Here is a 26514-nt window from a genome sequence, read left to right on the forward strand (position 1 = left end):
TTTGCCTGATGATATGAAAGTAGGTGGAGGAGTTGAGGAAATAGGGAGGTTGCAAAAAAAAACTTAAACGGGACTGAGGAGAATGGGCAGAGAGGTGGCAAATGAAATACAATGTCTGAATGCACGGTCATGCACTTTGGTAGAAAAAAATAGAGGCAGACTTTTTGTATTAAATGGGGAGAAAATTGAAAATACCCAGATGCTAAGGTACCTGGGGATCCTTGTGCAGAATAGCCTGAAGATAAACTTGCATGTTGAGCTGGTGGTGAAGGCAAATGCAATGCTGGCATTCATTTCAAGAGGAATGGAATGTAAGAGCACGGATGTGATGTTGAAGCTTTATAAGGCCCTGGTGAGACCTCACTTGGAGCATTTTGAATATTTATGGGCTCCTCCTTTAAGAAAGGATGTGCTGATGTTGGGGAGGGTTCAGAGGTGGTTCACAAGGATTATTCTAGGAATGAAAGGATTACCATATGAGGAGTGCTTGACAGCTCTTGGCCTGTATTTGTGGGAATTCAGGAAAATAAGGGAGGATCTCATTGAAATATTTTGAACGTTGACAGATAGGTTGTTTCACATGGTGCGAGAATCTACGACGTGGGCCCAACTTCAGGATCGAAGGGTATCCACTTCGAACAGAGATGTGGAGGAATTTCCTTAGCTTGAGGTTGGTAAATCTGTGGAATCTGTTATCATACGTGGTTGCGAAGGAAAGATAGTTGAGTGTATTTAAGTCAGAAGTTGATAGGTTCTTGAGCAGCCAAGGCATCAAAGGATATGGGGAGAAGGCTGGCCAGCGGGGCTGAGTGGGAAAATGTATCAGCTCATGATTAAATGGCAGTGAAGACTCGATGGACTAAATAGCCTATTTCTGTCCCAATGTCATGTGGTCTTCATGGCAGTTCATTTCTACCCATGGACTGAGTTACACCAGCAATCTTTGACTGTCTTAATTGACTGGGTATTTAGATTTGAGTATCTGCAGATAATGCTTACCAACAGATATTCAACAAAAGTAGCCACATCTTATTACTCTATGATTCATAACTTTAACTTACTCCACAGCATGAACTAGTGAACTGGTGATTTTTAAAAAAATGGCAGGGATTTGGCTAGCATTTATTGTCCATCCATAATTGTTGAAGTTGAAGGCAAGCCATCACTTCAGACAACTCCCATAACACTGATGGACAGAAAATTCTGGAGTTTGGTCCCATTCACTGCAGAACATGCAGGGGTTGGAGGTGCTGTCAGAGTAATCTAAACCAACAACTGCAGTAAATGTTGTGGATAGCATGTTTTAGTAGAGTGACTATATGTTTGGGTGTATTGCTCCAAATGAGTTACTTTGTCCTGGATAGTGTTGAGCTTCTTGAGTGTTGTTTGATTTTCACCTATTCAGGTGGGGTGGTTCATGTGAGTGATCTATAGTGAATAGAATTGGTGGGGGGTTGGTTCTATGATGAAGGGGATCTTGGGAGGAAACAAAAAAAGGATCATTCACTCAACATTGGCTGACTGTGGTCTTAGATGGTTAACTCTTTACCTTGAGTACTCGCATACTGGATACTGCTACAGTATTTGTTTTATTCATCTACAGCAGAAATCTGTCCCCAATGAACATTTGAACAAACCTATAAATTTCACAATTTAAAAAAAAATTCAATTCCTCCTGACTTAACCCAAGTTAGAGAAAGTGTTTTTTAAACCTTTATTCATTTATTTTACATCAACTTTTATTATATAATTGTTAATTGCCCAATGGACAGTATTCAGAATTTGAAGGATCGGCCTTGATGTAAAGAAAAATGCTGTAGTAGTAGGCAAATGTATGTTTCAGATGCTAAAATCCCCATTGTTTAATGTCTCCACCTGCCAAAATTAACAGACAAAAGAGTGAAAAAGAACCTGGAAATTAGTGAGGGCCACTACATAAATCAGCTTCATTTATTTAATATCCTTCATCTCCACAGCTTACCCAGATAATACGCACAGGACAAAACACATGGGAAACAAAAAACATATTGGCAGTTTCATTTGCTCCTCTTATCCAACCAAACCGTTCTGACTGCTACAAATCTGAGAACGTAAAGCTGCGTAAGTACTCCAATTTCTTTTTTTGTTTTACATGGAAAGTACAAGGGAACAATGTGAAATAATCTTGACTGTGTTTAATTTGTTTAATGCTTAAGGGACATGAGGGTCCTGCCATTTGTGTGAATAAGTAAATCTAATCATCTCAAGTAATGTGTTGTTTGAGTACTAAATGTTAAAATGCCAGATTTTTTTTTAAAAAGTCTGATTTTCAAGATAAACAAAATTATGCTGGACTCCTCTTACTATCCATTATCCCTGTATGGCCACATTTGATGGGCTGAATGAGAAAGGCTGGCTTAATGGCTTCTGCACCATTGTAGCAGATTGTAGAGTGATCTGGTGCAGAGATGACATCACTGGGAGTACTATTGACAAACTTGGGTTTTAAAAAAAAATGCAGTGCTCTCCATAATATTTGGGGCAAAGACACCTTTTTTTCTTCATTTGCCCCTTTGCTCTCGAGTTTTAAATTTGTAATTGGATAATCTGCATGTGATTATAGAGCACATTCCAAATTTTATTCAAGGTTATTTGTATGTATTTTTGTTTGAACATGTAGAAATTGCAGATTTTTTTTTATACATGATTCCTTCATTTCAGGGCACCATAATGTTTGGCATATTTGGCTTCACAAGTGTTTGTGATTGCTCAGGTATGTTTAATTGCTTCATTGGTGCAGGTAAGAGAGCTAGGTTTGCTTCTAAGCTATTGATCACCTTTGGAATCTGTAGTTGCCATTTTTCAATGAGGACCAGAGTTGTGTCAATGAAAGTCAAAGAAGCCATGATAAGGATGAAAAACAACTAAACAGTAAGAGACATTGTCCACTCCGTATGATAACAAAAATCAGCATTTGGAACAACATTAAGAAGAAAGAACATATTTCTGAGCTCAGTAATTTCAAAGGGACTGGTCGGCCAAGGATGACCTCCATTGCTGATGTGAAACAATTCTCACCATAACGAAGAAAAATACTCAAACACCTGTCTGACAGTCAAAAACACTTTTCAGGAGCTGGGTGTGGATGTGACTACTGTTTGCAGAAGACTTCAATGAACCAAAATACAGAGGCTATGCTGCAAGATGAAAACCAATAGTTAGCCACAGAAACAGGATGGCCAGATTACAGTTTGCCAAGAAGTATTTAACAGCTTGCAGATTTCTGGAAAAAGGTTTTGTGGACATATGAGATCAGGACTAACGAGTATCAGAGTTATGGCAAGAGCAAAGTGTGGAGGCATAAAGGAACTAGAACCATAGAATATTACAGCACAGAAACAGGCCTCTTCAGCCCTTCTGGTCTATGCCAAACCATTTTTTTTTTTGGCTTAGTCACACTGACCTATATCTTTCCCATGCATTTACGTGTCCAAATTCCTCTTAAATGTTAAAATTGAACCTGCATTCACCACTTCAGCTGGAAGCTCATTCCACACACACCCCACCATGAAGAAGCATCTACTCATGTTCCCCCTAAGCTTTTCTCCTTTGACTCTTAACCCATGTTCTCTGGTTTGTATCCCACCTACCCTCAGTGGAAAAAGCCTACCTACATTTACTCTCTCTATCCCCCTCATAATTTTAAATACCTCTATCAAATCTCCCCTCATCCTTCTATGATCTTAGGTGTAAAGTCCTAACCTGTTTAACATTTTTCTGTAACTCAGTTCCTGAAGTATGGGAACTGCCCAAGATCCAAAGCATACTAACTCAACATGTTATGGCATGGGCATGTTTTGCTACCATAGATACTGGTATACTTATCGTCATTAATGAAGTAACTGCTGATGGCAGTATCAAAATAAATTTTGAGGTGTACAGAAACATCTTATCTGCTCGAGTTTGAGCAAATGCCTCCAAATTCATTGGAAGGCACTTCATCTGACAGAAAGACCATGATCCCAACATACTGCTAAAGCAACAAAGGAGTTTTTCAAAGCTTAAAAACTGGACAATTTTTGAATGGCCAAGTCAGGCACCTGATCTAAATCCAATTGAGCATGCCTTCATATGCTGAAGAGAAAACGTAAGGGGACAAGTCCCCAAAACAAGCAGGAGTTGAAGATGGCTGCAGTAGAGGCCTGGCAGAGCATCATTAAAGAAGATGCTCAGCACCTGATGATGTCCATGAATCATAGACCAAACAGGCATTGTCTACAAGGGATGTGCAACAAAGTGATAAACATGACTACTTTGATATACATACTATTTCTATGTCCCACATATTATGGTGCCCTGAAATGAGGGGACTATGTATAACTAGTGCTGTTATTTCTACATAGTCAAAGAAATGAGTATACAAATAATCTTGAATAAAATCTGGAATGTGCACTTTAATCACATGTGAATGGCTTGATTACAAATTGAAAATTTTGGAGCATGGGGCAAATAAAGGAGAAAAAAAAAAATCTTTGCCACAAACATTATGGTACGCACTATAATTAAAAACCGAAAAATACTGGAAACATTCAACAAATCAGGTACCATCCATGGAAGGAGAAATACAGTTAATGCTTCAGGTCAAAGACTCTTGACTGGAACAGGAAAAGCGAACAGGAGAAAACAATTTGGTTTCAGTTGTAGAGAAGATGACCCTTGAGGCAGTGGAAATAGGAGGATGAAGAAAGTATCACTGAGGTGAGCCGAGGTTATGTAAATTTGTTTTGATTAGTAAGCATATTTTAATAGTTTTTGTAACAGTCTCTCCAAGGTTACTTGGAAGAGTTTTCAATTGCTGAAATTCTGCCTTCTTGTTATTTTAGTCTGAGGATATAAACTTTGTGGATAGTGCCCATTTTGCGAGAAGTAATTTTGAATTGTGGAAAAAATGTTGATTGAAGCTTGATGTCACAAGCATTTAAAATTCCTTTGTTGTCCATCATTTTGATTTCACTCAAAATTGCTGGGATAAAATGAGTGAGGAGAAATTTACAAATCATGTGTAAGCAATATTGTTCAAAGGATTTCAAGTGTGCAAGCCAATGAGAAAGTCAGTTATTTTGTGTTATAATTTTGGGTAAATAGTTCAAGGCAATAAAAGGCTTGCATTGCCCTTTGCCTTAATTACCTCATGTATTAACATTTTGTGTATATATTATCAACTCCAGTGCTCTATTTAATGCCACAAAACATGGCCTTTTTAAAATTAAAAAAAAAATGTAGACATGCTGCAAGATAACAGGGCCTTCTGGCCCACTAACCTATGACGTCCAAATACACCAATTAACCTATAACCCCTGTACTTTGAAGGGTGGGAGGAAACCGACATGGACACTGAGAGGATATACAAACTCCTTATGGACAGCACCAGATTTGAACCCGGGGTGATGGTGCTGAAAAATCGTTGCGCTAACGTTGCTGCCCACTAGCTAATTTAAATTAGATTTTAATTCTTTGTATCAGAATTATTTCACATGGCTTCTGTTATATGCCATCTGCCATTTTCTTTCCCCATGTTCTTAACCACCATGTATTAAGTGACTTCTTTCTTCCTTCACATTTGATTTGACCACTTGAGGTTTTATCGTTATGAAGCCTGAATGTATTTTACATAGTTCCCCAATCTAATTAATTAATGTATTTTATATAATTGGGGCTCAGAGTACTCCTTTATCTGAATCTTGCCAAGCCAGAATCCATGAATTGGCACTCTGTTTTCTGTCCTTTATGCAATCATGAATCCCATGTTTATATAATGATGTAATCCCATCAACCCTCAGGACACACCTGATCTCGTGTCTTCTGAAGATCTAAATGTACTCCATAAATATTTTTTTGTTATTCCAATAGATGCATGGCACATTTGCCAATCTTGCTCCTTAGGTTTTACTCTTTATCAAGCCGTCCATAGTCTCCATCTGACTTAATGTGCTTTGAAGCATGTACTTTCTTTGTGCAAATGCTCCATCGTTCGATTACTGATAAATGCTCACCTGCTTATAAATAACAAGGCTCAATTACAGTAGCAGGCCTTGTGCAAAATAATAGTCGTAGAGTAGAGTGAAAGTCCAGAACATTTCTCAGTAGTGAAACAATTCTCAAAAAAAAACTTTAGGCACCAGCAAAGCCACATTCCCATGTGAGAGTTGGCTCTGATGCATGTGCGATATTTTCAGTGTTCTAATTCTATTTAAAACATCGTAAAATATAAAACTCAATAAAACAAGTTTGCTTTGAAGGATAAAACTCTAATAATGTTTAACTGAACTCGATATTTAAAAAAAAAATGTAAATACCGTACCTAATAAAAGCAGAGTTCCTCTCCATTGATAATGTACCAGGTTTAGCTAGTTACACCTAAACGGGAATATTCTCAAGTACACGTGCTGGGGAATTGAAGCACGTTTGCACTCTGACAACACCACGAACAACTATGAGTAAAGGAGTCCAGATATAATTATTTTTTTCACATTTAATATGAAATTTATTAAATAACTTATCATGAAAAATGTGGAAAAGATTAACATGCATCTCTATAATAACATGATCCAAAATATCTCATAGTTCCATGGTGTATGAATGTGGAAAACTGTCTCAAAGCAATTGCACTTTCTTGGCCTCCAAGTTTCTTTCATCAGTTTAATTTTCCTGGTCTGTATAATCTTCCCCATCATTATTATATTATCATTGTCATGTTGTCCTCCAATTACCTTAATTCTCAAATCCTATCGTTCTAAAGTCCCTTTAAACTATTTCAACTAATGCTTTGTGCTTTTTTGTTGAATTTACTCATTGATCAACACTGATTTTTACCCTTCTGTTTTTTGTATACGTTAGCTTACTCTTCTATTTTGTTCATCTTTACTTCAAAGAGCAGCGTTCTTGAATCTTGTGTCTAACCTTGTCACCCTATGGGCATCTCAGTTACATCCATTAGAGGAAACCATATGTTCTAATCTGAGTCATAGAGAATGGCAGATGTTTCACACTTGTGTCTCAACTCCTGCATTGGTTCCTAATGCCTTATATTTTTGTACTGCTAGATAAAATCTGCTTGATTTTGCTCATTATCCCTACTGCACAACCTTTAGTTTTTGACCCAGATTTACAAATTTAACCTTGTTAGATTCCCTTTCCTTTATTAAAGCTCTATCTTGCATCATAATCCATTTGATTCTTTGGACACTGATTTCAGCCTAATGTACATTTTTTCAATTAAATCTCCAAATTAAAAGAATAAATGTATACATCTCACTTAAAAATAGAATTCTTTCGCCATGCTTCCATCTGTTCCTGATAATTAAGTTCATAGCATTCTTACTCAATGCTGATCTAAGCTTCCCACTGCAGATCACTCAGTCATAATGTTTTCTTTATTCCATTTCAATTACATTGGCTGTCTACAAATACTTCATGTTTGTTTTGCTGCTAAAATACTCATCTATTTCACTGTCTTTTCAGACTGCAGATAAATTTTAAGATGGCCAAAATCATCCATGCATCACCAGCCATTGTTTATCATCTGGTTATGACCTGCTCATCTCCAATTCCATTTTCTTATCTACTTGTTTACCCTGTGAAATATTATTAATGCACATGCAGTCATTTTTCTTCTAAATGCTGTTGCTATTCAGAAATGTCACAAATGTGATGGCCACCTCTGATCTGGTGTCACAATTAATGATTTTTTTTCTGAATTGAACTCTCTGGGAAACTACCATCAATTTGGATAACCAAATCTATTGAGGCTCTGGTCAAGAAAAAGGAGGTATAAGTCAGTTGTAGGCAGTTAAAATCCTGTGAATCGTTTGAGCAGTTTAGAGGATATAGAAATTTACTCAAGGAAAATAAGGAGGGCAAAGAGAAGTTTAAGGAGAATTGTACATCTACTAGAGATAAATGAGTAACTCTTCCAGGAGCCTATTTATGTGTGGAGCCACAGGAGAAGGGCAAAGTCTTAAATTAATATTTATATATCATGGAGAAAGATATAGAGGTTAGTGAAGTAAATAATAATGTTTTGAGAGACCACAGTATAGAAAGGACATACTGGAGGGGCAGTTGAAAAGTTTAAGACATTTGGATGATACATGGATAGGAAGGGTTTGGATAAATGTGGAATGATTACACTAGGGCCATAATGGAATTTATCAAAAAAGTTGTGGATAAGTGTGTCCCCACCAAATTGTCAGGGTTTTCCCCAAACAGAAGCCTCGGATGAACAATTAAATTTAGAATCTGATGAGACCAGATCACAAGCATTGGAGACCCAGAACACTACACAAAAAGCAAGTATGACTTATAGAAAGCAATTACACAGGCAAAGTGGAGATTCCAGACCAGAATAGAAACAATAAACTGTGGCAGGGCCTAAATGACATAACCTGCTGCAAAACCATATCTGGTGCAATAAGAGACAGCAAAGGTTCACTCGCAGATGAGCTTGATGCCTTCCCTACCCGATTTGACCGCCAGAACAAGGAAGAACTATTGCGCAGCCCCATTTCTGCTGTTGATCCCCTCCTGTCAGTATCCAAAGATAACATGCAGGTTACTTTCAAGAAAGTGAATCCAAGGAAAGCAGCCAGTCCAGACAGAGTACCTGGCCAAGTTCTGAAAACTTGTGTGAATTTTCAGTATCTCATTTCGGGAGGATGTAGTATTCACATGCTTCACACAGGCCTCAATCATACCATTGCCCAAGAAGAGTGTGGCACTCATATCCACAGTGATGAAGTGTTTTGAGTGGCAGGTGTTGAAGCACATTAGGGTATTGGGGATGTATTACAATTTTCTTGCCACAACAATAGGCTATAGCAAATTCCATCTCATTGGCTCTACACAAAACTCTGGAATATTTAAACAGTAGAGATACATACAGCAGGATGCCTTTTATTGACTACAGTTCAGGATTCAATACCATCCCCTCAAAATTAATCCGCAAACTCCAAAACCTGGGCTTCGATATCCCAATGTGTAATTGAATCTTAGATTTCCTCACCTCCAAACTCTAATCAGTACAGACTAGCAAGAACATCACCACCACAATCTCCATCTATACTGGAGCATCACAGGGGTGCAAACTTATACCCATGCTTTACTAGATTTACACCTGTGACTGGCTCGGTTTGACAACACCAATTCCAAATTAGCTGATGATTCCATAGTACAGTCTGTACATAAAGGGGTGATGGAGGATGGAGATTTAATGGTGTTCTAACAACAACCTCTCATTCAATGTCACCAAAACCAAGGAGGTGATTGTAGACTTTAGGAAGGGAAAACCAGTGGGGAAATCAGAGGTAGAGAGGATGAGAAAATTTAAATTCCTGGGAGTCACTATTTCAGAGGACCTTATCTTGGAAGAAAGAATGTCAGGGCCTCTACTTCCTCAGGAGTTTGCAGAAATTTGTTGCAACATTGAAAACTTTGGCAAATTTCTCAAGATGTTTGGTGGAGGCTGTTGACCGGCCGTATCACAGGCTGTATGGATGCACCAATACCTCTGAGTGAAAAGTCCTGCAAAAAGTAGTGGACACAGCCCAGTATGTCACAGGCAAAACTCTCCACACCATTGAGAACATCTACTTGTATATTGCTTTTGGAGAGCATCAGCATTCATCAAGGATCTGTACCACCCAGGATATTTTCTATTCTCGCTGTGGCCATCTGAAAAGAGGTATAGGTGCCCTATATAATACTTGTAAGGAATAGTAACTCCACCTCCACCATCAGATGCCTAAACAAACTCACTCATTAAGGCCTCTAACTTTACACATTATTTCAAAATCCCTTGATTTTCATGTCACATTATACAAAATTTCCTTCTGACTGCCCTATGGCAGTCAAAGATTTTCCATTAGTATTACCCAGCGCCCTTTACAATAAGAGAGAAAGAGAGGCAAAAGAGAGTCCCTACAGAGACAATGAGTGTCAGTGGATTCGCCTCCAGCGCTTCAGCAGCTGCTGCAATCACAAAATCCCCTGTTTGATCTATAGGCAACCCGAACCCCAGTTCCAAAACTCTAACATGATCAGGAAATCTTCAGTGGCTGAGACCCTTCAAGAACCTTTCTTGCCCTCAGAACCCTCATGAATTCTGGTTCTGCAGGTTCCCTGGCTGCAAATCACTGACTGCCTGCAGCCTGTGTGGGGCCCCTCGCTGACCTGCTGTCATGGTTATTGCCCTGTAGGGTAATTGAGTTGCTGATCCCCTTGCTGATCGGCTCCCATGCTCACTGTCCTGTAAGATCATCTCTGCTTATCCTTCTCAACATGGGATGTTCTCCCCTTTCTGGTGCCCAATGCAGGTCTGTTGCTCACTTGGAGTCTGCAACACCTCTTGGTTGCTGCCGAGCACGGGCACAGTCCCCGCGGTTACAGGATTTTAATCAAATGCAGCAGCTCTCTGGTTTAAAGCCTGTACAGGAATGTCGGCATTAGGACCAAGGGCTGTGTCTTCACTTGCTGCCCTCCCAGGTCCACACCACTGTCATTTATAGCAGCTCTTGCAGCATTGCCAGTTTTAAAATTAAATTCTGAACATTTTTTTCTCTATTGGATGGTCAGTTTATTTACATTTCTTTTTGTATATGCATATTTTTTTTTCTTGAGTACAGTTACAATAAGTAGAAATTTACCCTGGCCCACAGGAAAAACAATCTCAGGGTTGTATGTGATGTCATGTATATGTTCTCAAATGTCATGTATATGTTCTCAAATGGGACAACCTTGGTCAGCATGGATGAGGTGGGCTGAAAGGCCTGTTTCCCGACTGAAGAGTTCCATAATTCTAATTTTGGGAGAGTCAATCAATTTGGGAATGTTGCTGTTGAACACCCCCTCTATCATCTATTTTTCAAATTTAAGTAATGAAATTACTGTTTTCAGGATCCACTTCAGCCAACTAAATTTCATAAAAAATCTTCAGTAGATTTTTAAATTGTTGGGAATTTAGGGTTATGGAAAACAGGAAGTGGAGCTGACCCCACAGCCAGATCAACCAGTCTTGTTGAATGGTGAAGCAGGCTCAATGTGCCAAATGGCCTACTCCTATTTCTTGTGTTTTTCATAAGACAAAATTGAACCTGTCAACTTTTTTCATGAACGCTTGTAGTAAGTGGTGTTCAAACTCATTGAATTATAATCATACCCTCTTGTGAATATCGCTACTAGTAGAACAGTTCAGTGTGACTTGCACTTATTCATTTTTTTATATTGAATATACAAATAGAAGGTGGAAAAATGATTTTAAAATGGGTTTTAATGACATAAACAAGACCTGGACCAATGCTCTTCATTCCCTAATGACACAGCAGGTGAGGAGTATACTTGTGGCCTAGATTTGTTATGTACAATGCCAAAGTTGCATAATCCATTAATTAAACAAGAAATGTGTCATTTTTTTTTGTTTTGAATAGCGCCGGTGACTGTAAGGTGCCTGCAGGACTTGGCAAGAATTTACATTCGTCGCAATCTTAGAAACTTGATAAATCAAGAGTTACAGGCCAAAAGCACATTTCAAAAGGTTGCACCTAAACGGAAACGTAAGAAGCTCCGCAGACGTAAGATTGATACCTATGTGTTTGTAGGCAACCAACTGATACCTCAACCATTTGACAGTGACGAAGATGACAAAATGGAAGAAGAAAATAGAGAGGAAGAAGCAAAAGAGTTAAATGAATGCCTCAAGCAGGAAGAAACTCCTCCAAATTTACTTCGAGAAAGAATTCTGAGCTTGCCACTACCAGAATCTTTGAAAGCTTATCTAACATTTTATAGACAAAAGTAGCACTGAACAAAAATAATTTGTTTTGTCCACATATGTCTGTTTGAGTTTTCAAATGTAGCATTTTCCTCATTATAATCACTCCAAAAAGAGCAATTGTTTGAATATAAAGAAAAGATTTCAACTTTAAACGTATGACAAATTTGATGATCGCGGTCCAACTCTGATTACCCAAAATGGTTAGGTTCATACCTATTTTGGATAAATGTTTTTTTTTCTCTGAGAATTGGTCATTTAAAAAAAAACAGCCCAGTAACAACAGCAAATTGCTTGTAAAAGTGTTTAAACAACAAGAAGGGGTTTTAAAACATTAAAATAATGTTTAATTCTCACCAAAAAAAAAAAAATGCTGGCCACCAACGCTTCCCCATTGAGGCCTTGCTGCTGCTGGTACCAGGAGCCCAATGTCTCCGGTCAGTTTGGAAAATTTTGGTCATTTGATTCAGATTTGGATAATAGAATTTCGGAGAATCAGAGTTGTACTGTGTTTTTAATTCATTGAGTAAAGATAACAATAATTTCCTTCACTGGCAAAGGAATTGTTTAAAATATTATGCATATTTCAAAATTCAAGCAGAACACTTCAGATTGTACACATTTGATAGAGAAACAGGACCAATTTGAGAACGTGAAGGATTTAATATTTTCTAAGAAGAGATGAAACCTTATTTTTTAAAGTTAAAAAGTTTTAACATTTAAATGGTGAGTATAATTCAATACAACTAAATTGATCAGATTTGCAGGTTTATTTACTATATTAACACTTCCCTTTGTTATTCATGCAACAAACCATAAATAACAGGCATAAAGCAATGCATTTGTTTATCTTCAAATTCTCTCAATCTAAGGAAAGAATTACTATTGCAATGCAAAAAAAAACTGTCCTTTTGGAGCTGCTTGGTTCCAATATATGGATTTTGCCTTACCAGCAGTTATTGGTAGTTGTATAACTACTAAACAATATTTATTGCCCACATATAATATCTGGCAGGTCCTATATGTGGACATTAATTAATTATATCTTTAGACTCAAAACCTTATATTGTGCTTATATAGCAATGCACTTTAGAACTTTCAAAAATGTAAGTTTGCCAAGACTTTTAAACTTTTTGAAAAATGATTTTAAGGGTATTGACTTGTTATTTTTGAATTCTGTTCTTCCAGTGTTAGAACAATGAAATGCTGTTATTTTTTTTGCTTTGGAATTATTTTTGGATTATACATACCCTTAAATAATACTCTGGAATATTGGGGATTATGTAGCAAATTTGCAAAAATGTTGAGAGGCAGAATACCTTTGCCACCAAGTTGCATCTCTCCTGATTCCTTAGCTTGTGTACAGCTCAGGGGGAGGACAAAGAGGGATAATTTCTTTATACTATGTGCAGTAGGTTATTATGGTATACCAAGATGATTAATCCATGATGGATTGCAAACTTGGTGATAATATTTGGAGTGATATTCAGGTAAATATTAGACTTTTTGTACAGACATTGAAAATTCTTTTTCCCACACTGTTTGATCTATTATACAGTAGTTTAAGATAATAGATGTATTTTCATAGTTCTGTAATCTTCTGTAACTTTTTGATCAAGAAATATAGATTCATGTTTAGAACTGTTGCTTTTGGTGTTGGAAGTATGGTTTAATTTTCATATAGTTCATCATTCTAAGCTGAATAGCAGTTCACTGAAAGATCAATTTAAATGAATAGGTTGCTTGTGTAAACATTAAATTGGGGAAATATTTTGCAATAAAATTGATATTCTTGTGTTTTGGTTGTCAAATTTATCATGCTTGCCTTTTGTATGTTGAGTTGCATGTTGAGATTTACAACCAACTTAAATGCTAGTAAAATGCCACTGAGAAAATGGGTAACTCCAATGGCACCTTTTTGCAGCCAGGAGATTTCAAAACCTACTTGGATGGATGTTCCCTGGGCAGCATGGATATGATGAGCTGAATGGCCAGTTTCTGTGCTGACTATCTCTGAGTAAAGCATTTTTCTTCACTTCCTCTGAAGTTAATCACTACTTGTGTAAGCCAACTATCTTAATTCTTGGGTAGAGGATTGGAAAATGGTTAATTTCTTTGAGTGCTCTTAATGAATCTGTTTGCAAAGGGGCTTGATGAGAACTTGCCTTATGGTGGACAGCAGGGAGATGCCTCTTGAAGATTGTTTTTTGCAGCATCTTTGAGGTCCCTGGAAATATTTTCCTCCTCCCAGATATGGACAATGAGACTATGGACTTGCACAAGAACAGAAGATATAGGAGCAGGAGTAGGCCATCTGGCCTGACACTTCAATGAAATCCTGGCTGATATGATGATAGACTCATTTACCCCAAGCAGCTTTTCACCTATCCCTTCATTCCACCACTCTATATATTAAAAAAAATCTATCCAACCGTGTCTTAACATATTTAGAGGTAGCTTCCATTGCTTCAATGGACAGAGAATTCCATTTATTCACAACTCTCTGGGAAAAGCAGTTCTTCCTCATCTCCCTCCTAAATCTACTACCCTGGATCTGAGGCAATATCTCCTAGTTTGACATACCTACCACTGGAAGCAATTTGTCTACCTCTATCGTGTATATGCCTTTCATAGTGTTCTATATAATGCAGAGAACAAAACAAAGGACTCTACATCACCTTTGTTGACCTCACCAAAGCCTTCGACACCGTGAGCAGGAAAGGGCTTTGGCAAATACTAGAGCGCATCGGATGTCCCCCAAAGTTCCTCAACATGATTATCCAACTGCACGAAAACCAACAAGGTCGGGTCAGATACAGCAATGAGCTCTCTGAACCCTTCTCCATTAACAATGGCGTGAAGCAAGGCTGTGTTCTCGCACCAACCCTCTTTTCAATCTTCTTCAGCATGATGCTGAACCAAGCCATGAATGACCCCACAATGAAGACGCTGTTTACATCCGGTACCGCACGGATGGCAGTCTCTTCAATCTGAGGCGCCTGCAAGCTCACACCAAGACACAAGAGAAACTTGTCCGTGAACTACTCTTTGCAGATGATGCCGCTTTAGTTGCCCTTTCAGAGCCAGCTTTTCAGCGCTTGACGTCCTGCTTTGCGGAAACTGCCAAAATGTTTGGCCTGGAAGTCAGCCTGAAGAAAACTGAGGTCCTCCATCAGCCAGCTCCCCACCATGATTACCAGCCCCCCCACATCTCCATCGGGCACACAAAACTCAAAACGGTCAACCAGTTTACCTATCTCGGCTGCACCATTTCATCAGATGCAAGGATCGACAATGCGATAGACAACAGACTCGCCAAGGCAAATAGCGCCTTTGGAAGACTACACAAAAGAGTCTGGAAAAACAACCAACTGAAAAACCTCACAAAGATAAGCGTATACAGAGCCGTTGTCATACCCACACTCCTGTTCGGCTCCGAATCATGGGTCCTCTACCGGCACCACCTACGGCTCCTAGAACGCTTCCACCAGCGTTGCCTCCGCTCCATCCTCAACATCCATTGGAGCGCTTACATCCCTAACGTCGAAGTACTCGATGGCAGAGGTCGACAGCATCGAGTCCACGCTGCTGAAGATCCAGCTGCGCTGGATGGGTCATGTCTCCAGAATGGAGGACCATCGCCTTCCCAAGATCGTGTTATATGGCGAGCTCTCCACTGGCCACCGTGACAGAGGTGCACCAAAGAAAAGGTACAAGGACTGCCTAAAGAAATCTCTTGGTGCCTGCCACATTGACCACCGCCAGTGGGCTGATAACGCCTCAAACCGTGCATCTTGGCGCCTCACAGTTTGGCGGGCAGCAACCTCCTTTGAAGAAGACCGCAGAGCCCACCTCACTGACAAAAGGCAAAGGAGGAAAAACCCAACACCCAACCCCAACCAACCAATTTTCCCCTGCAACCGCTGCAATCGTGTCTGCCTGTCCCGCATCGGACTTGTCAGCCACAAACGAGCCTGCAGCTGACGTGGACTTTTTACCCCCTCCATAAATCTTCGTCCGCGAAGCCAAGCCAAAGAAAAGATATTTCTGTAAGGTCCCTTCTCATTTTTCTGAATTCCAATGAGTACATACCCAGATGACTCAATCTCTCCTCATAGGCTAATCCTGTCATCTCTGGAATCAACCTGGCGAACCATCTCTATACTGACTCCAAAGCCAATATGTCTTTCCTCAAGTAAGGAGACTAAAACTGCATGCAGTACTCTAGATCAGCCTGCCCAGCATCCTGTACAGTTGCAGTATAAATTCCCTGTTTCTAAATTCAATTGCTCTAGCAATGAAGGGCAACATTCAATTTTTCTTCTCGATAGATTGCTGCATCTGCAAACCAACCTTTTGTGATTCATGCACTCCCGAGTCCTTCTACATAGCAGTATGCTGCAATTGCCTGTCATTTAAATAATAATCTTTCATTTTTCGTTCCAAAGTGCATAACTTCACATTTACCAACATTGTTCTCTATCTGCTAGACCCTTGCCCACTCAACCTCAATAACTCTCTAAGCACTCTCCGTATCTGCACAATTTGCTTTTCCACTCAATTTAGTGTAATCAGCAAACACTACTATCTGTCCCCTCTTCCAGATTGTTAATGTATACAGTGAATAGTTGTGGCACCCTACTCACCACTGATTGCTAACCAGAAAAACACTGCTGTATCACAAATATGCTTTCTATTGGTTAACCAATCCTCAATCCATGCGAATGCATCACCCCCAACTCTATGCATCTTTATGGATAAATCTTTTATGTGGCACCTTATTTAAACACCTTCCGAAATCCCATCTTCTCCCCTCTACTACATTTGTTAAATCCTCAAAAAATGCCAGTAAGTTTGTTAAACAGGACTTGCCTATGCCGAATCCTTGCTGCATCTGCCTGATGCATCCAATTTCTTCCAGATGTCTCACTATTTCTTCTTTAATGACAGCTTCAAATATTTTTCTAACAACAGATTTTAAACTTAATGGCTGTAGTTACCTGCCTTTTGCCTACATCTGATTTTAAACAGTGGCATGACATTCACTTTTTTAATCCACTGGGACCTGCCAGGGAATGTTTGTTGATAATTGTACACTTGAGTTGCATTTGCAATTTGTGTAAATTATCAGCAAAGCCTCCACTATAACTTCTGCTATTCCTTTCATTACTTTGGGATGCATTCCTTCAGAACCAGTAGATTTATCTCTCTTTAAACCTTCAAGTTTGCTCAGTACTATCTCTTTAATGATAGCTTTTGTATCCAGGTTCTCACCTCCCATTGAATCCATAACCTCCGTCAATGTCCTCTACCAAAGTCATTCAAAGCCTCAGCCATTTCGTTGTTACCCAATAACAATTCCTCCTTCTCATCCTCCAAGGGATATACAATGACTTTAGCTACCCTTTTTTTGCTTTATAAAATAATAAACACTTTCACTGTCAGTTCTTATATTTTGTGCTAATCTTTTTTTCATAATTATCTTCCCTTTATTTCTTTCTTGCTTCATGGTTCTTTGTTTTTTTTTAGTTTTCTCACTCTTCTAGTTTCCCTCTGCTCTTGGTGACTTTGTACACGTGAAGTTTTAGTTTGATGCCTTCCTTTATTTCCTTGGTTATCCGAGGCTGGCTGTCCAAACTCTTGCTGTCCTTGCCTTTAACTGGAATATACTTTTCTTCAGTACCATGTAAAATCTCTTTGAAAGTCTTCCATTATTCCTCCATATAGACTGCATTCCCAGTCTACCCTGACCAACTCCTCCTCATACTCTTGTTTAGGCATAAATACACTGGATTTAGAATGACCCTTTGCACCCTTCTTTTGAATGAGAAACTCCATCTTACTATGATCACTCTTTCCAAGAGGATCCCTAACTACAAAATCACTAATTTTACCTGTCCCACTGCACAGGACCAGATCCAAGATAGCATGTTCCCTCATAGGTTCAGTAACCTTCTGTTCAAGAAAGATATTGCAGATGCATTCTATGATGTCCTTAAGGTTAACCCAACCAATCTGATTCTATGTGCATGTCAAAGTCCCCCATGATAACTGTTGTTCCATTCCATTCATTCCTCTGATATTTCTTGGTTTATTTTTGTATGCCTAACAGACAATTCCCACCAGTGATTTTTTTTTTCCCCTTTACTATTCTTAATTTCTACCCAGATGGATTGAACATTTTGCTCCTTAGTTTTTGTATCATCTCACACTATTGCCCTGATCTCATCCTTAACTAAGAACACTGCCCAACTTTCCTTACCTTTCTGCCTGTCCTTCCATATTACCTGATATCCTTAGATATTTAATTCCCAATCCTCTCCACCTGGCAAACACATTTCCATAATGGCCACTAAATCATATCCCTTTGTTCTGATTTGTGCCACAAGTTCACTGACCTTGTTTTGAATACTACGGACATTATGCTTTTGAAATCTTCTAATTTTTGCCTCTTTTGCCTTGACTTTCATACACTCTACTCTTACTTTTCTCTTTTCAACTTTTGCCTTTACCCTCACTTCTCTTTTACCTTCAACCTGTTGAACCCACCCTCCTACTATTTAGTTTCAAGTGCTAATGGAGCAAGATAGCTAGTCAAACTTTGACCACTAATGCCAAACCTGCAACAATTCAAAGTCAGTTGCACATGTTTTCCACTTTCATTTCCCCCCAAAGAGAATGCTTGTCTGATTGTACACTGAACTTTGGAATGAACAGAATATATCTGTACCTATGCGGTTGCTATTAATATTGAAAAACAGCCTCTGACATCAGGGTTCCCCATAGACATTGTAGATAGTGGGGATGGTTTTTCCTGTGATGACTTGGACTGTGTACATTACATTTTGTAGGGTTTTATGCTGGTGTATTGGTATCCATGTACTAGACCATGGTCCAGCTAGTCAGCACACTTTCCACCACACATCTGTAGGAGTTTGCTAGGGTTTCCAATGCCATACCAAACCTCCGCAAACTCCTGAGGAAGTAGAGGCACTAATGTGCTTTCCTCATGATGCCATTAATGTGTTGATTCCAGGAAAGATCCTCTGAGATGGTGACTTCCATGAACATAAATTTGATCACCCTCTTCCTTTCATGGCACACTAAGAATGCAATATTTCTTTTTTTAAATTTGATTTAATGAAAATTATTTTTTAATTGATCTATTTGTATTTAATCCATTATTGAAACTCTGACCTCTGTCACTGCAACAGCATACTAAGATGAGGTGGAGTTTTGCTGGGCCTCTAGACTTGTCAATTTGTTATGTGAGCATGTACAAAGGCTTGTTTATGGGAAACTTTAATACATTCTGAAATGAAACACCAATGTAGCAATTATAAATACTTTGTGAAAGTATTGCATATATTGTGTTGGCTGGAGTTCTACCTCTCATGATAGATATGGTTGTATCGTAGGTTAACAACCCCAACCTTAGAACATTTCTGATGCAAGACAAAAATTGCAGTTGTTTTAAATCTGAAATAAAAACAAAACATGCTGGAAATACTGGGCAAGGCGGTGTTACCTATGGAAACAAAGAGAATTTCCTCTGGGCTGTGCCCTTGGCCAAACTATCTTAAGCTGATTCATCAGTCTTTCCCTCTGTAATTTCAGAAGTGGGAATGCTTGTTGCTAATTGTACACTTCAGAGTTTTTTTTACATCAAGCATGGTTGAATTGTTAAGTGAAAAAATACATTTGTGATACAAAGGCCTGACAATGATCATGTGCCACAAGAGAGAATCTAACCAGCTTACAGGATGTCAGTTTATCTATCAAGAACATGCTGATTAAGGTTGCCATTTTTGTTTGTAACAAGAGTACAATAGTTATGTGAAAAGCTCGATTAATGAATATGATAACTGACTCCAAAATTGTTTCACTACATGTAATGCAGAAGTCAGGAATGTGATGGAATTTTCTCCACTTGCCTGACTGAATACAAGTGTCAACACTATCCAAGGCTTAGCTGCTCAATTGATTGACACATCTACCAAACCAATTACTCCCTCCACTACCAGTGGATCATGCTCCAGTGTGTGCCAACTATAAAATACATTCACCAATCACAACTTTTTCTATTTCTCAAAGCAAGAACCTGTATGGTCAGAGTGAAGCATAAAAGTCTGCAGATGCTGTGACTGTTGGCATTAACATTGACTGCTTTGGTTTCCATTAGCCCCACCATCTCTCTCCTTTCCTCATCCTTTTCCTTTCCTCGAATTTACTTTCTCACTCTCTCTCCCTTTCCTTCTATTACCTTTCCTCCAGCTCTGCATTCACAGAACCCCACCCCCCCAATCAATTCTTACCTTTCCTGTCCTCCTATCCATGTCTAATGATCACCATATGTCTGTTGACCTGTGCTCCTGCCCCTGCTGCTTCTTCCCTCCTCCTATTCAGGCATCTGGCTGCATTTTGATCATACCTTGAAGAAGGGCTCAGGCTTAAAATTTTGGTAATATATCTCTACCTCCTATGGACGCTGCTAGACCTGCTGAGCTCCTCCAGTATTTTTTTTTTGTATTTTCATTCTGTGTGATCAGGTAAAGGCTGCAGGCCCACAGCAATTATATCAGATCTAATTTCTGTATTGACTTGGAAACTAATTCATTTGTGCAATGTCAGTTCAATACCCTGAAGTTCAGTGCACAGCAGTGTTGCTATCATGCCTTCACTGTTTGACTGCAGTAAGTTAAGGACATCACATCACTATCTTGCAAGGTCAATAAATCCTCATTATGCACGTGGATGCTCTTATCCTGTGAATGAATAACTTAAAGATATGTAATGTGCTGAAGGAGGGGCCTGTTGGTTCTTGTTTACTAACCAATCTGTGGAAGATAGCCCCCCACCTCCCCCTTAACCCAACCCCAGGAGGTACAGTCGCAAGCTGAATTGCTACTACAGAGGTTTCACATGAAAATTAGTGCGATTCACCTTTCGGTCTGTATTTGTATGACACTAACGAGTCAGTTAGGTACGATTAAAACAGTGGTTTTCAAACTTATTCTTTCCATACACATACCACCTTAAGCAATCCCTTACTAATCACAGAGCACCCTTGGCATAGGGAATACTTAAAGTGGTATGTGAGTGGAAAGAAAAAGGTTGAGAACCACTGATGTAAGTGCTAAAATTATGGGTAAATAAAAGCTGCTCTACCATTATAGAAACCAAACATAGATTGTATGATCCCTGTATTCATTCTTAGGGGTGACTTTGAGCTTTCCTGCCATTTTAATTGCTTGTCCCACTCGCATGTTGATGTACTCATGTGAGGCCTCCAGTACAATTACAGTGGGACTCATTGTAAGCCTGAGGAACAGCACCTCATTTTCAATCTGGGTATGTTGCAGCCCTCTGGGCACATATATAGAATTCTGCAACTTGATTTCTTGGTTGGTATCATTCACCAAACATGAAGATCAATGAAGAAGAAAAAACAATTTAATGAATTAAAATTAGAAATAATACATTAGTTTAAACATGATGAAACTGCAAATAAAAAGAAATAGTAAAACTACAAATAAAATTACAAGCACGCTAATGTAGTCCTGAAACAACGAGAACATTGATAAAGCAACAAGCCTCATGTCTTGCCTTCTGGGGACTCTGCATAAATGACAGCTCAAGAGTCCTTGACACTGATCTTGATCCAGTTCAAGGAGAAACCTGATGAGCTGGCTTGAAGCCCCACTTTTACAGTTAAGTCTTTTTTTTCCCTAATCCCTACAGTCATTAATTATATTGCAAAGCTAATTGGTACCCCACAAATATAAAATGTTAGTTACATCTTCCTTTCTTCCCATGGAGCTTATCATCAAGGTGTTTTCTCAAACAAGCCTATATTTTTTCCAAGCAAGTCTGTTTGCCAAATATGGATGCAGTTAGCTGGCAATTCCATTGAATTTTTATAGGCAGTTTGCAGAGAGATCAAGACATGAATGGGGCGGTGTGGGTGGTGTTGCAGCTGTCGCCACGCCATAGGACTGCTTTGAGGCTATGCACAGGAGCTGTTTTCCGGGAGGCAGCTACCTACAATGGTTACGTAAACTTCAAGGAATACATAAGCTAAGTGACTGGCTACATTAGCAAGTGTATTGAGAACGTCATAGTAATCAAATGTTACTCAACCAGGGCTAACCAGAAACCATGGTTGAACACAAAGACTTGTGTACTTCTCACAGCTCAAGATCCAGGAGAGGAGACAAAATGCCACTCAAATCGGCCAGAGCAAAACTTTCCCATGCAACCCGCAAGGCAAAGCGTGGGTACACATAGAAGATCCTAAGATAGCTGTGCAACACCAGCAGCAGGAACCACATATGGCAAGGGATCGAAACAATAACAGACCACAAGGCAACCTTGCAAGTCAAAGACAATGATGCCACCTTTCTGGACAGACTGAACATCTTTTACGCATGTTTGACGAGAAGAAGCTGATGCCAAAGAAAACTCCATCTCCTGCAGATGAACGGGCCTCTCGCATAGCAGTAGCTGAGGTAAGGAAAGCCTATCCAACTTGAACCCACATAAGACAATGGAACCAGACAGCGGACAACAAACCTGGTCAGGTGCTGAAGGATTCATGTGCCTGAGGGTCAAAAACTAAAGATACTTGGATTTCAACATCTCTGAGGTTCTGTCCTGGAGCCTCAAAGAAAGCTTGCCAATTGCTATGCCTTCTGAGGCATTTGAGAAGATTCAGTACGTTATAGGACTCTCAAAAACTTCTACAAGTGTACGATGGAGAGCATTCTGGCTGGTTGCATCACTCTATAGTGTTAACTCGGCCTGCAACATTATAGGCATCACTCCATTGAGGACATCTACCAGACGCAGTGTCTTAAGAAAGCAACCTCTATCCTCAAGGACCCCCACCACCCAGGCCATGCTTCTTCTCTCACATGCCATCAGGAACAAGGTACAGGAGGCTGAAGATGAGCACTCAGCAGCACAGGACAATCAGATTCCTGAATAATCAGTGAACCAAAGACACTGCCTCATTTTGACTTTTTCTTTCTTGTGTACTATGTTTATTTATTTTGTAAGCTGGCTTATAGAAATATTTCTACAGAGATGCTGCCACAAAACAACACATTTTGTGACATGCTCATGATAATAAATTCTGAATCTGACTCTGAATTCTCATTGTGAAGACGAACTGAGGGAGGTCCTTATGGACATCTTCAACATGTCATTGCAGAGGTCCATCATCCATGTGGGTTTCAAGATAGCCACCATTAACCCAGTACCAAAGAGGGTGACAGTACCTGGCCTTAATGACTACTGCCCAGTGGCACTGACTTCCAACACTGTGAAATGCTTCGAGCATCTGGTGATGGAATGTATCAAACCATACCTCCCAGATACACTGGACCCATTTAAATTTGCCTACAGATGGAACCGTTCCACTAATGATGCTATAGCCTTGTCCCACCACTCTGTCCTGTCTCACCTGGAGAATGATCCCTCATGTGCCAGGCTGATGTTCATTGACTTCAGCTCTGTGGTTAATATGCAAATACCCCATAGTCTCACAGAGAAGCTATCCTTGCTGGGACTCAGTGCCCCTCTCTGTAATTGGATTCTGGATTTCCTAACAGAAAGACCGCAGTCTATCTGGGTTGGCAGCAGAACATCGACCACCTTCACGCTGAGCTTCTCGTTCATGATACTGACCCACCACTCCAACACCAGATCCAGCTCTAACTGAATTAACAGACAATGCTGGAGAATCTCAGCAGGTCAAACAATGTCTTTTATATAGCAAGGATAAAAATACATAACCAACATTTTGGGCTTGAGTCCTTCATCAAGGAATGGAAAAATGTTGATAGGCATCTGAATAAAAGGGTCAAATTTGAGGATGGCACAACAGTAGTTAAAAATGGAGCTTGGCTGATAGCAGGTGCCATTTCAAGAAGCTCACATTTAATTTAACAGGAAAGCATTCAACAAAGAATGCCTCTTGTCTGGTTATTTAATGTAGTAACAAACATGGCATCAGAAGTGGGATCGCATGCAGCCCAAGCCTGAAGCATTTAAGTGAAAAGTGAGTAACCAATGCCGTGTTTGTAACACGTTTGTAACTGTGTCATAATGGCAAACACATTCAGAAGGCTCGACCCGCTCATGTTTGAGGGCAATGTGGCCAAGAATCGGCACATACTTGAACAAGAATATAACATTTTCATCATGGTGGTGCATAAGTTGGCCTGTGCATAAGTTGGCCTGTGATAAGTTGGCCTGAGTCAGAGCATACATTTTATTAAATATGGTGGGCCTGGAGACCATTGAAAGGGAAAGGTCATTCCTATTCGCAAACGAGGTGCATGAAGGGTATCGCTATCAGCCCAGCTGAATCAAGAGAGGAACCCAAATGTTTAAACAAGAAAATTTCAAGAAAAGCACAGATGTAATACCAGAAACCAGAGGCCTGGCGAGTCAATTCACTCATATATCAGCAACCTAAAAATCAGGGCAAAGACCTGTGTCTTCAGAGCACTTTGTGAAGAGTTGATTGAAGACATCCGCGAAAGGCATGAGAAAGGCACTGCTGAGCAACAGTGAACTAATGCTTCCAAAGGCCATCTCCACGTATCTGGCCCATGAGACTATGGAGGAGAGCAGCGGAAAGCTAGAACCTCCACAGCAGCAAGGCACAAGCATAGACACAGTCCAGGTAGGACCTGTGAATAGGTAGTGGCCGGAAGCCAGAAGAAGAAGAAGCTACCCAAACCCTATTACACCCTCACACAGGATGGAGTGTGGTAACTGCGGCAGTGACCACGTGGGAAGACGAGAGATGTGCCTGGCATATGGTCAACAGTGCAGGGCCTGCTGGAAATGGAACCATTTTAGTAGATGCTGCAGAGCCAGGCAGCAAGTCACCCTGAGACCCAGACACAGAAGGATGATTAACCAGTTGGAACCTCTGCAAGGACAAATCAATTCAGATGAGTATTACATTGATGGATTGACTCTGCAGATGACAGGAGACCCAACAAGAATCAGAAGGAATAACGAAGCATTTGTAACAATGAAGATGAATGGTAAAGCAACCAACATGAAAGTTGACACTGGGGCCAAGAGCCAATGGCATTTCACTAAGAGTGTTCAACCAACTGAGGAAGTCAGGACAAGTCATTCCATGCACCAAATCCTCAAGCCTAGAGGCATACGGGGGCAGCAGAATCAGAACTGACAGCACAGTGCGACTGAGGTGCTACATACAAGGACAGCTGCACATACCAACTTATATTGTAGTCCAAAAAGACGTCCTGCCTCTGCTGGGTCTGAGCACAAGCATGGACATGGAACTTGTTTCGTTCAGCAGAGAGGTACACCAGATAAGCATGGCCGAAGATGATTTGACACAGAATCTTTTCTGAGCACAGTGACTTTTTTTACGGAGGATCTGGGGAAACTGCCAGTGACCTTCTCCATGCAGCTCGACCCGGAAGTGAGGCCCATGGTTCAGCTCTCACACCGTATACCGGTAGCAATGAAGGACAGGGTTAAGGCCAAGCTGGTTAAGAAAAAGGTTGGACAGGAGATCCGGATATATATCAACCCGAGAGACCTCAATGCAGCCTTAAAATGACCACACCATCTAATGCGTACCGTGGAGGAAGTTGCTGCGCAAATGGCCAATGCAACATTTTTTTCAGTCTTGGACACAAAAAGTTTCTTGTGGAAAATCAAACTTGAGTACAAGTCGTCACTGCTGACCACATTCAGCACGAGTTTCGGCTGATACAGATTCCTGCGAATGCCATTTGGAATCATACAGCTAGTGAGGTATTTCAAAGATCAATGGAGAAAATCTTTGTGGGGTATTCCGGTGCCGTCATTGTTGAAGACATACTTGAAGTTGGCAAAAACTTGGAAGAACATGACACAAATTTTAAAAAAGTATTCGCCAGAGCCCAGAAGGTAAACCTTAAGCTCAGCCGCTGTAAGTGCATAATTGACCAGGTCGATTATGTAGGCAATGTTTTCAAAGGAGAAGACCTGAAGGCAGATCCTTCAAAGACCAGAGCAATCAGTGAAATGCCGGTACCGACAGACGAGACAGCTCTACAACATTTCCTGGGAATGGTTAACTAGCTGAGCAATTCATCCCAAACTTCAGTGACCTTTCCATTCCAGTGAGGCAGCTGATACACAATGACGTAGCATGGTCCTGGCATGAGCAGCAACAAAATGCATTCAACACATTAAAAAGGTATATGTCATACCCACCTGTTCTATTGTGCATCACAGTATGGACTGGATGCAGCATCCCTGCAAGATGGAAAACCAGTGGCCTACACATCCAGATCACTCACCAACACGAAGATCAGATATGCTCGAATAGAGAAGGAGTTGTTGGAAGTAGTTTTCACCTGCTCAAAATTCAATGACTACATCTATGGTAAACCAGTGTCTATAGAGATTGACCACTTACCTCAATTCTGAAGAGCCTAATTCACGCAGCCCATGCACGATTACAGAGAATGATGTTCGAGCTTCAGAAATGCAACCTGATGTGGAAAGGAAATGCACTCAGCCGACGCACTATCCCGTGCTCCCAGAAAATGCACGATCCAGCAAGCTGAGGAAGAGAACATTTTTGATAGAATGGCAGTAATGCACATCTCCTCCTCCTAGTTGGAGGAACTGAGACAGCACACGGCTGAAGATGCAACTCTGAGGACCCT

The 26514-nt window shown here is 40.0% G+C and overlaps 1 protein-coding gene across 14 annotated transcripts in view; it reads left to right on the forward strand.

Moving 5' to 3' along the window:
* The window catches only part of pcmtd1 (protein-L-isoaspartate (D-aspartate) O-methyltransferase domain containing 1), a 54422-nt gene extending 40822 nt beyond the window's left edge, over nt 1-13600 (forward strand). For 13 of the 14 annotated variants that reach the window (XM_069921508.1, XM_069921514.1, XM_069921512.1 and 10 more), the window contains exons 5-6: nt 1977-2100; nt 11460-13600. In XM_069921508.1, the coding sequence (XP_069777609.1) occupies nt 1977-2100; nt 11460-11830 (495 nt within the window). In that variant the 3' untranslated portion in view covers nt 11831-13600. Of the gene's footprint in view, nt 1-1976; nt 2101-11272; nt 11348-11459 lie in introns of those variants that run through there. The other variant, XM_069921521.1, reaches the window with a different exon arrangement.
* The last annotated feature ends 12914 nt before the right edge of the window (nt 13601-26514 follow it).

The sequence above is a fragment of the Narcine bancroftii genome, chromosome 2 (genome assembly GCF_036971445.1).
Source record: "Narcine bancroftii isolate sNarBan1 chromosome 2, sNarBan1.hap1, whole genome shotgun sequence".
NCBI lineage: Eukaryota > Metazoa > Chordata > Chondrichthyes > Torpediniformes > Narcinidae > Narcine > Narcine bancroftii.